Source organism: Hylaeus anthracinus, unplaced genomic scaffold, assembly GCF_026225885.1.
Source record: "Hylaeus anthracinus isolate JK02 unplaced genomic scaffold, UHH_iyHylAnth1.0_haploid 11997, whole genome shotgun sequence".
In the NCBI taxonomy this organism is placed as follows: domain Eukaryota; kingdom Metazoa; phylum Arthropoda; class Insecta; order Hymenoptera; family Colletidae; genus Hylaeus; species Hylaeus anthracinus.
Genome location: NW_026534344.1, coordinates 2914076 through 2924771, shown reverse-complemented (window position 1 = coordinate 2924771; position 10696 = coordinate 2914076). Strand labels below are relative to the sequence as shown.

Below are 10696 nucleotides of genomic sequence, written 5' to 3'. Positions count from 1 at the left end.
TTCTTCCGAAGGAACACACCCGTGATTAAAGTTTCTCCGAGAACAAAAACAAATTATTACTAAACGTCCGTATAAAAAATGTTCTTTGCACGAAAGACTTAATGAAAATAAGCATTAATATGAATGAATTATAAACATGATAAATGTTTACCGACACGACATCGACACCGTTGTCACGAAAAAAGAATCAACACGTTAGCCGTCGCTAATTTACCAAGATGCATTCGCAAAATTGTTTATCCGGTTCTTTTTCTCGAATTATGTCCACGGTCTTACGTAAACGACCGTCGAGATACTAGGGAAAGGGAAACCGATGACTAGGAGGTTTTTTGAATATTATATCTCGCAGTCGAAGCAATTCGGTGTAATTATACCACGGATAGATCAAACTACGGATCGTTTCTATGCAATTTCCGTGCGGAACGCACAGCACAATTCAAAGGTCGCGAATCAGAGATGGTCAAAACATTAATCGAGCGTTAAACAATGAATAATCAACTAATTTACTGCTAATGGTACAAGCAATAGTTCTTTATTGTTAACATTTGCGACCTCGCGTGATTATTGGTTGCATAACGACGAATTTACCTCGAAAGGAGTAACTGAAGACAGAAGGATGTAAAATGGAACGGAAGAAATAATAGATGACAAATCAGCAATTAAATTCAATCTATATTTCACATACAACGAATAAAAGTTGTTTCATTAGTAACTCGAAACTTTTATCTAAATAAGAATTTTCCTCATTCTTGTCAATGATTATCTTTGCGGCGATAATAGCTGCGAACTGACAATATCTAGCTCTGACGATATAATCTGATTTTAGATTTAAGTTCGTAAATTATTATATCGATTTACGAATTATCATCTGTATCGTTAATTAAACGTTATAATTTGACTTACAGAGAGAAATATTTAACATTCGTCAAATCCAAATGTAACTATTGAACCGAATAGGTTTCGATTTCACCTTCTTATTCATTAATCCAATACAAATTTTGATCTGATTGGGGGTGTTTAGTCGCGCCAGTTCGTTCCTGTATATTCTCGCGCATGCTCGACAATGTGCCTTATGGTTGTAGAGTCGAGAATCCCGCGATCGTTCGCGGAAATTTCGACCTCGACGTACTCCGTATACCGCGGGTCGCGAAGGAGAGGGGATAACTTGTCGAAGAGAGAAAGGAAGCGAAATGTTATTGGAAAGACTGCGACGAGAAACAGCAGAACGCGAAACGAAGTGATAAGAGGAAGAAGGAAGAAAACAGCGTAGGAGAAAGGAGAATGAGTTACCACATGCTGCGGGTCGATACTCTAGCACGCAGCTCGATGCTCGGTGCAGCCGTACTAGCCGCAAGTTCGTCTGCACTAAGGATGCGTTGCTTACCTCGCATCGAGTGCAAAGAGAGAGATGGATACATGAACCGAACGACCGTAGACGAGGGCTACCGCACTTGTGAATGAAGATCGAAGTTTAGCTTCTGTTCTGACGCAAGTGGTGAATCTCCCTGGGTTTTCAGGTGTTTAGTGACTCGCGCTTAAAATTCTCTATCGCATTTGTTTCTTGCTTATCCACAAATTAAATTTGATGGCACACCTTTTTAGCAGGGATTTCTTATTACATTTCAACCCTCTGCAAGTCTTCTTCTATTTAAATAATTTCACTCGGAGGATGAGTAGCAATAATGTTAAAGAGCTCGCACGTTCCTCGTGAACCATGGGTTGTCGAACGCGACGCGTTCCATGAGGAAAGACGTAAAGGAATTTGGTAAAATTGAAAAAAATTAATTTACAATTAAAACAAAGCGAGAAAGCAACACGAAACTCTTATACGTTCTCGACAGAAAGCGGCACGTAAGCAAAAATATAGAGCAGTAAAATCACGTTCGAGTCGATTTCAACATTTTATAGCTCGTGAAAATATAGAGTTTCTTTACAATATACCTTTGGTTCTGTTCTCGGAAAATCTATGCCATGCTTTCTTCGCTGAGTAATCGAGAAACCTCGCACAGTAAAATGTACCTGTCGGATTTACTGTTCTTGGTGGTTTCAAAGCGTAAGTATCCAACTCTTGATTCACAATTGGTAGACGAAACTATATGGAATGCAGCATAGAATGATTATGGAATTTTACTAACGATACAGAAAATGTATCTTTTCCCACAAACTTCATAATTATATTTATTATATAAAGCGAAATCTGGTCTGTTCAACTCTGTTATTGCCACTCTTATCATCTGAAACAGGCGCGATCGAAGTTCACGTTTGCAGCATCCTTTTCCACGTCATTCAGTCACGCTTGTTCTTTGTTGCCTCCCACCGTATTAGAAAATTTTGCCGTAACGGACAATGCACGCGCACCAAACATAACATTTATATCGTTCCGATAAATATGTTGCAAATTGAATTACTAAACATTCCGCCTTCCGCGTGGAACGAGCACGTGCCGAGTATCGATCGATTCTACGTCGTCTTCGTTTGTATACGGAAACATCTCGGTAAAATCGTGGATGGATTCGCATGCCAATTTTTGCGTAATCGACCTGTCTACCGCAGTAATGTATTTTGGGAGAAGAGTCTGCTCAAAATTGTCCACGAAATACCGTACATGTGCGCACCAGATTGCACGAGACAAAAATAGCATAAAACGCTCATCGATGCGAGCTAAAAGTAATCTTTTATAAACCTCGGAGCGTGAATTTCGCATAGCACTGTAAAATTATACAAACACGTGAATATGCGATAGTAACAGTATCCATTGGAACTGTGTCGGACTCTCTTTGATTTTTATTCGCGTTGACTCGACGCTCGAAGGATGGTTTAGTTTTTCTTCAAATTGTACCGACTTCAGGTATTTTTTACGAGCATTTGGCGTGATTAGAACATTCTACAAAGTGCAATCAAACAGGAATAAAGCCACGTGAATCGATTACTTTATATTCTTCCTCGTCGCATTACAAAGTGATAGATATTAGGTACAGTAATTTCACTGTTATCGTTGAAAAATTAACTCAATTAATCAGCTTCTCTAATCCATGACCACTTTCCACAATGGATAAGTTATCAGCAAATATCTTGCCACATAATCAAGTACATTTCACCGAAACTTTTCTAACACTCATCGCGTCAGCCGTTATTGAAGTTCAATGATACGAGCAACACAATGAAAATCTGTCCAAGTATAAAAGATAGGACAAGGTCAAAGAAAATTGTTCTATTTTATCTGTAACCTATCGATAACTTGACCAATAAGTTGGTTTAATTTTCAGAATAACGGAATAATAAATAGCTACACAAATATTATTAATACTCATGAACCAAGTATGTATATACTACGAAAAAATGTAAATATCCGTCTCTCTTACGCAGTGACATTCAAAAACGTACATTTGCTAATCTCTTGAGTGTTGACAAGAATAACCTAGGATTAGAGATAGATATAATTCTTATCTGGATAGAAATTTCGAATAATGAATAGAAGAAACAACTTTCAACCAGTGGATTTAACTCGAATTCGAATAAATATTGCGAATAAATCGCTATACAGAGTCTTCATTCGTAATACTATTCGAATAAGATGCGACCCATCTCTGCTCAGGATTCATACTTCTTCGTTGCTTAACTGGTCGGTTTACTAACGAAATACAAGTATCGCGAAGCCGTCGGAATGCACATGATCCATAATTTTCAAAGAACTTGTTTCATCTTTTTCTGATAGTGACTCACATACACGTGTCCCTCGTATCTGCTCGCGTGCGGATCCAGTGATTTGTACGAAATTGCGCGAACATTATCTCCTCTTATTTATATTATATTTTATGACCTAAAATAAGGCTTTCTAAGTTTCTAATTAAATACTTTTTACTTCAAATGGATCCTATCGACCTCGCTATAGCTCGGGTACCTCGGGATCCCTAATCCCGTACTGTGGCTACAAACAAACACAGCTACAGGCCCTGAGGTTTATAGTTATTGTGTTTGCTCGATCTTTTCGACGATGTTATTCTTTTCCGTGAACAGTTTCTATTCTCTATAATTCCACTCGCAGCTCGCAGCGCGTAGCTACGTTCGCAAGACCATCTTCGGTTCTAAGAAGACGAAATTTATGAATGCTTAGGAAAGAAAGGCTTCCATCCTTGCATTCCACATCTTTGACCGCGGCTCTGTAATCGTGTACTTACTGCCTTGTTGCAACTGCGGCTTATTACTTCTTCGTCTTTTTCTCGGTGTTCAGAGTCACGCAATTTGTCGATTTCTTTACTTTTATCTAGCATTCAGTAGTGAATTTCTATGAACAAATTTTCTAAAATAACATTCCAGAATACTTTATATGTGTTTAATGCACACATAATATCTAAAGTGGTATAATTTTTATAACTTTCTCCTATATACTCAATGACACAGCAAGAAATTATTATTTGGAGTTTGCGTCAATTGCCCTGCGAGACTTTGTTATTCGGAAGGACATCGTATATTGACAGTATTTAATTGAAATTCCTGTACGATAATGTATCACGATCTAAGGATTTGTTGTGTCGCTCTGATTACGCAGAGCGTTGTACGCATCAAACGATGCTCGGTGCAACTGCACTCGATTCCCATCTGCATCGCGAAAGGCGAATAAGCACTTTAATTGAATGCATTGGAACAAAGGATCAAGCATCCGATCTGACTCAAGTGTGACTTCATATAAACTCGTTTAATGATACATAGAGTTTCTCACTACATGCTCTAGCTCAAAAAGTTTTTGACAGAACAGATTAAAGTCTAAATAGAAATATTTATCGTATTAGCTAAAGACACGTTAAGGTGATTTGACGATTTTCGTTGTGATATCACAGATCGCGTATACCTAATTCAAAGAAATTGACCTTAATTGCTCTTTCATGCTTTTTTGCTTGAAATTTTTTTCTGTTAAGATATACATGGCATACTATCTATAAGGAAAACATCTGTGTGCAAATGCATCATCATGACACGATTTGTGTTTTCGCAATAGACAACAATAATATTTTCAATCATAGTATAAAATCGATATAGTAATACGATTTCGACATCGATAGTTTGAAGCCACTAATGAACGACTGTTATACCTCTGTGGCCTACATGTGTCGTTATTAATATTTTTGTATCAGGCAAGATGTTCTCTAATAAGTGGTATAAAAAAAAAAAAATTAATTGTGAGGATTCGTTAATAAATCATGGTGGTAAATTAAAATTACACGTGATAATTCGTTTTCAAAATACACGTTTCTGGCAAGGACTGAGCGGGTAAGTGTACAAATGTTTCGCTCCCTACCATACCGATCGCTGCATAGTGGTACTACTAGTAGCGCCGTCAGTGGGGAAACGGCCAAGTTTGTAGTGACGATAGTCCCCACTATTGCTATTAGATGACTTCGCTAACTAAAAGGTCGGTAACGAATTCTGCATTTACATATGTAAGCAGGTATCTGCATTACATTTTAGTTAGTGAAGCCCTTTAGTAGCAATAGTGAGAACTATCGTCACTACAAACTTGGGCGTCTTCCTACCGACAGTGCTACTGGTAATAATGCCAGTCGATAAAAAAACTGCCTCAGCTTATTTTCTTTGCGGACGAATGTCGACAAATAATCGCCTGTGTTTTACAACGCAATCTGCTTACATCTATCTTTCTGAGCAATATTATACGTACAGGAATAGTAGAGTAAGCAGTATTACATTTCTTTTCAAAGAAAAATGACAATTAAATATTTCTCGATATATCAAAAAGTACCTGACGCGAAATGTTTTGTTTTTAGCTGTAACATTAACTAATTCGTTAAACTTAGTTCCTGCATGAAAGAAAAATAATTTTATAGGTAGGTCGAAAAAGTTTGAGAAACATTGGCATGCACAGCCTGTTTTAATGAATCAGGCCGTTTGAGGAAAATATAACAAGGGGGAATACCTCACTTTACCACAACACTATTGTGATTTGTGCCCGAATAGTTGGTTCCAGTTAGAGATAATGAATGAGCAATGTGACTACGGCACCTTATTTAATCAAGAAACAACCGAACAGGTGAGGTCTTTCATTGACATTTACTTTACGAACGGAACGATTCGTGTGAACAGGCTACACAAACATACATTAAAGATACCGATTTCGCAGGTGTTTTCAAGGTGATCTAGAGTTATTATCAGACATGAAATTCTTTCGTCAAAACAATCCCACGGTACTTTCACATTTTATAATGCCTCCGTACATTCATATCGCGATGAAGAATAATTTGAAATTTTGTAAGAAAGAAAAACAACATGGAAACCAAAATTTATATGATAATTAGCATGCAATAATTATCCTGAAGAAGGGCATACATTATGTTAAAATTCTAGAATTTTCATGTTACTGGACTGTTCTGTACTGCCATAAAGAGTCATTATTTTCCTCAAGAGACTAGTATTTAGGTTGTCACGGACTTCGTGTTGTCCGCACGGGTCGCACAACATTGAAATGAATGAGTGAACGTAAGCGAGAAAGAGTTAAAGTTTCGTACAGAGGTCGCGATTAGATGTTTACTCATACGTAGTAGATGTTACGTTACGAACAAGTTTGCTAGCGTTTGTCAAGCCTTGATCGAGGATTGATATTCATCGAATAGTTGCGTAGTTTTGTAAGAAGTTATCGAAAGTGCCGTGAAATGCTGCACGATTGTCAAGTATCAAAGATACATCGAAATCAACAGGAAAATATTTCTATCTTCTTGACGTAATTGGCCCCATACCAAACCCACTCTACTCGTAAACGGTATCACGCAGATGCATGATCGCGAGCGAGCGAAGACAATAGAACAGAGGGAGAGAACGCGAAGGTAAACTTGCGAGATAGTAGAAGGGATGCGTCGAAATCGGCCGTAACTGGACCAACCTGCTAACTTACGCAGAAATACAATCAAAATGTTTGAGCCCACGGAGCAGGGAAAGGTGAGAACCATTTGTAAACTATCGTACACGTACGATTTCACGACAAGGGAAATTTGACACGAATGTCACGCTTCGTCAGTTTTTGAAATTGACGTACTCTAAACATCCATCCACATGCAGTGCCCGTGATATCTCAACACGACCTTTGACAATTTATACAGAGACATGCGAAACTTTAAATGTCATTCGTTTTTCTCTTTATATATCACCCAATTATACGTCATTGTCACGTTTGGATAAAGTGATTTTGCTCCATTCGTTTAATGACATTGTTAATGAGGTTAGGTGATTGTTATTGTTACTATTACGCTTACGCAATAATCGTCCATTTCGAGTTACATTTTATGAAATGCAGTTTCTGTTTAACATTTATGTAATTGTGATCTTGATTTTAATTAGGATTTGTGCATTCATACGGGAGTTGTACTTAGAGGTGGAAGTACAAGAGAAGATGAAGTTCACAGTCTAGGAACATTAAATGTTGTTGAATATGTAAGCAAACTTTACATATATATTATTTCTTGCGATAAGCTGTTCATGATATACGTAACTTGACTTAAAATTGCAGAGTTTTGGGAAATGTATAGAGTGGAAACCTATGGAAGATTCTGTGGTATCAGAGAACCAAGATCAAGATCCAGAATGGTCTTTAGTAGATACGCATACCAGGCGTACTCGAACTTCCTCAGAAGGACCAGATTCTCTTGGACGTACAAGAAATGTCAGAATTTTATTTTCAGATTTAAACTCTTTTCGTTTAAATCATGGAGGACAACAGCTAATATTTATGCTAAAGGATGGTACCACCTATGTTGCCTTCTTTCAGTTGTCTAATGCTGAAAGTTTTGTGAATTCTTTAAAAGGTTTCATTAGATTTGTAAAGTCTCGAGCAAATAGAAATTTATACATTGTAGTAGACGAAGTGCAGACTGTATTAACCAAATCATTTGCTGAGCTAGACTTATTTCAAGAAAATACTTCTGATTATGTTTGGAAATTTGTGAAGAATTTACAGAACCGTCCATATGAAACAACATTGGAAGCATTTAGTAAACTGTCAGATATTTGGTGTAAGTGTGTTCATAAAACCTGGAGTTATGAAAATATACTATGTGGTTTTTAAGAATTTTTTTGTATAATCCTAAATTATAGTGTACAAAGAGCCAGCTAGACGTCCAGTTGAAGAAGCAGTTGCAGATATACTAAATAATTCACTGTCAATTGATGTTCCTCATCCACCTGTGTCTATAGGTTCTGGAGAGGAATATGAAGTGATTGGAGAACATGGGTTGGGTGTGATATTACCTCCACGATCACCTTGTCCAAGAGGTATAACAGAAATAGTTTTGCATTAAATGATTTTATATAAAGTACATAAATGTACGTGATTACGATAGGTTCACCACTGTCGCAAGAACAGTGGGACAAATATAAGGACTCAGAGGGGAGAATTTTAAATCCTCAAGAAGTAAAAGAAGTTATTTTTCGTGGGGTATGTATACATAATTTAAATTCAACTTTTTTTTATATCAATAGCTATTTTATGTAGAAACTACCCGAAATATCCTACTAACCCTCGTAAAAAATGAAATACAATGAATTAACTAAAGACGAGTAAAAATTCAGGGCGTGGCACCATCATTGCGATTCGAAGTATGGAAATTTTTATTAAATTATTACCCATGGAATTCTACACACATTGAAAGATTGGAACTCAGGAAAAAAAAGACTGATGAATATTTCATGATGAAATTGCAATGGAGGTCTATGACATCTACGCAAGAAAATAATTTTTCTGATTATCGAGATCGAAAAAGTTTGATAGGTAATACACGAATGTAAAATAATTACATAAATACATTTATGCCAACATGATAACTTTAATGTACGATATACATTTTTAGAGAAGGACGTCAATAGGACAGACAGAACACATCCCTATTACATGGGTGATAATAACCCACATTTAGCACAATTATATGATATTCTTATGACGTATGTAATGTACAATTTTGATTTGGGGTATGTTCAAGGTATGAGTGACCTTCTTAGTCCTATTTTATGTTTAATGGAAAGTGAGGTCGATGCGTTTTGGAGCTTTGTTGGGTTTATGGATAAAGTGGTAGGTATATTATATATTTTGGAAGATAATTGTTTGTATAATAATTTTAAAACGAAATCGTTATACCCAAACTAGTGTACCAATTTTGATATTGACCAAGCTGGAATGAAAGATCAATTGTGCCAATTGTATACTCTCTTGAGTACTACAGATCCGCAATTAGCACACTACTTAAATATGCAGGATTCAGGAAATATGTTTTTCTGCTTCCGTTGGCTTTTAGTATTATTTAAAAGAGAATTCAACGCACTCGATATAATGAAATTGTGGGAAATATTATGGACTGGCTTACCATGCAAAAATTTTCATCTGCTTTTATGTCTAGCCATTTTAGACACAGAAAGAAGCATGCTTATGGAAAATCGTTATGGGTTCACGGAGATATTAAAGGTAAGCATATTAAACTATAAATTTAAGTAATTTTTTGTTAATTAAGATACGATATTCTTTACAGCATATAAACGATCTTTCGCTTCATATTGAGTTACCTTGGATGTTATCTAAAGCAGAAGGTATTTATTATCAATTAATGTCAGTAGCGGATCAATTACCCGATAATGTTCGTACAATAATTGGACTTGAACCTTCGAATAAAACGCCGTCAAATACTATTGCGGAAAACGGCGAAGCTTCTGGCCACGATGTCGAAGCTATTGGAGATAATACTAATTCCAGGAGAAATAGTAGAGAAAGTGGTAATGTTAAGCTTGGGGATAACGAAGTATCGTTTGAACGTGGATTAAATTTATCGTACATGTGAGATCAGGACAGATCGTTTATCATAATTTGAGAAATGTGTGGTGCACCGCAGTCAATTTTACAAAACTCGTACTTTTAAAAAGCAGCATATGAAGTCTACTTTTCGAAGAGAACTTGCGCGTTGTTTATTGGAACAATGCTACGATGCCTTTCTGGCACTCAACGAACTTGGACGTGCGCAAACGACATTTCATACAAACTGCAATTGTAATTTTACAAAGACATCTATACTGTATACCCACTGAATTGTTCTAAGCAGAATAGTAACATCTAAACGATACGTCTTGATCGTTGAACTTGAAATTTTGTTGTATAAACGTCAAATAATACCTCGAATTTACGAAGTTACAGCGAGAACTATTGTTAGTAGCGTTGAATTTTGAGATATTTATGAAATTCACTGTAATTACGAAGAGATTATAGACCGCGCATACTTAGCAAATAAGAGCGTAGTTTCTTATAAACAAATATTCTTCTTCATAATCATACTTTCGATGCATAGTCAATTTGGAACGATGCGCAGAAGCAATTTACATCATATTTTAACTTCAACCAATGTTATGTGCTCGTGTCATTTTCACTTAAGTTCAAATGTCTTTTCCAGATTTGTACAAAGCCTCACTTTCAGACAGTACTGTATATTTCTAATAAAAACCACCTGTTTAATCTCTGATATATATATATATATATATATATATGTATATGTGATAGTTTCTTTATATAATATATCATTCTTGATATGAAAAAGATAATTGTTTTAGTCTTAAAAAACTATTTAAGTCTTGATCTCAAGGCATAAGTAGAATAATCAAAATATTAATGAGAAAGTAAATTTATGATCAAAATAACAGGCATGGTAGAAATGTAAAC

At 36.1% G+C, this 10696-nt stretch overlaps 1 protein-coding gene and 1 long non-coding RNA gene across 2 annotated transcripts; one reads left to right on the top strand and one right to left on the bottom strand.

The window, feature by feature from the left end:
• Positions 1-1941: 1941 nt before the first annotated feature.
• Positions 1942-2467, bottom strand: LOC128889452 (uncharacterized). Its single transcript, XR_008460449.1, has 2 exons — positions 2212-2467; positions 1942-2092 (listed from the first exon to the last, which is right to left on the bottom strand). It is a non-coding gene; the product is annotated as an uncharacterized LOC128889452 (long non-coding RNA).
• A 379-nt stretch (positions 2468-2846) lies between these two features.
• LOC128889399 (TBC1 domain family member 15-like) lies at positions 2847-10497 on the top strand. Its single transcript, XM_054147003.1, has 11 exons — positions 2847-2972; positions 5841-6043; positions 6708-6945; positions 7345-7437; positions 7514-8015; positions 8098-8274; positions 8343-8437; positions 8572-8770; positions 8850-9067; positions 9143-9457; positions 9522-10497. Exons 3-11 carry the CDS (start codon positions 6919-6921, stop codon positions 9825-9827), a joined length of 1932 nt encoding a protein of 643 aa, XP_054002978.1. The 5' UTR covers positions 2847-2972; positions 5841-6043; positions 6708-6918; the 3' UTR covers positions 9828-10497.
• Positions 10498-10696: the final 199 nt, after the last annotated feature.

Bases quoted from the DNA above. Each gene is read 5' to 3' on its own strand.
- LOC128889399 (XM_054147003.1), top strand. From the start codon at position 6,919: ATGTTTGAGCCCACGGAGCAGGGAAAG. The intron at 8,438-8,571 runs GTATGTATACAT...GTAAAAATTCAG, and splicing joins AAGAAGTTATTTTTCGTGGG to GGCGTGGCACCATCATTGCG. The intron at 9,068-9,142 runs GTAGGTATATTA...TACCCAAACTAG, and splicing joins TTGGGTTTATGGATAAAGTG to TGTACCAATTTTGATATTGA.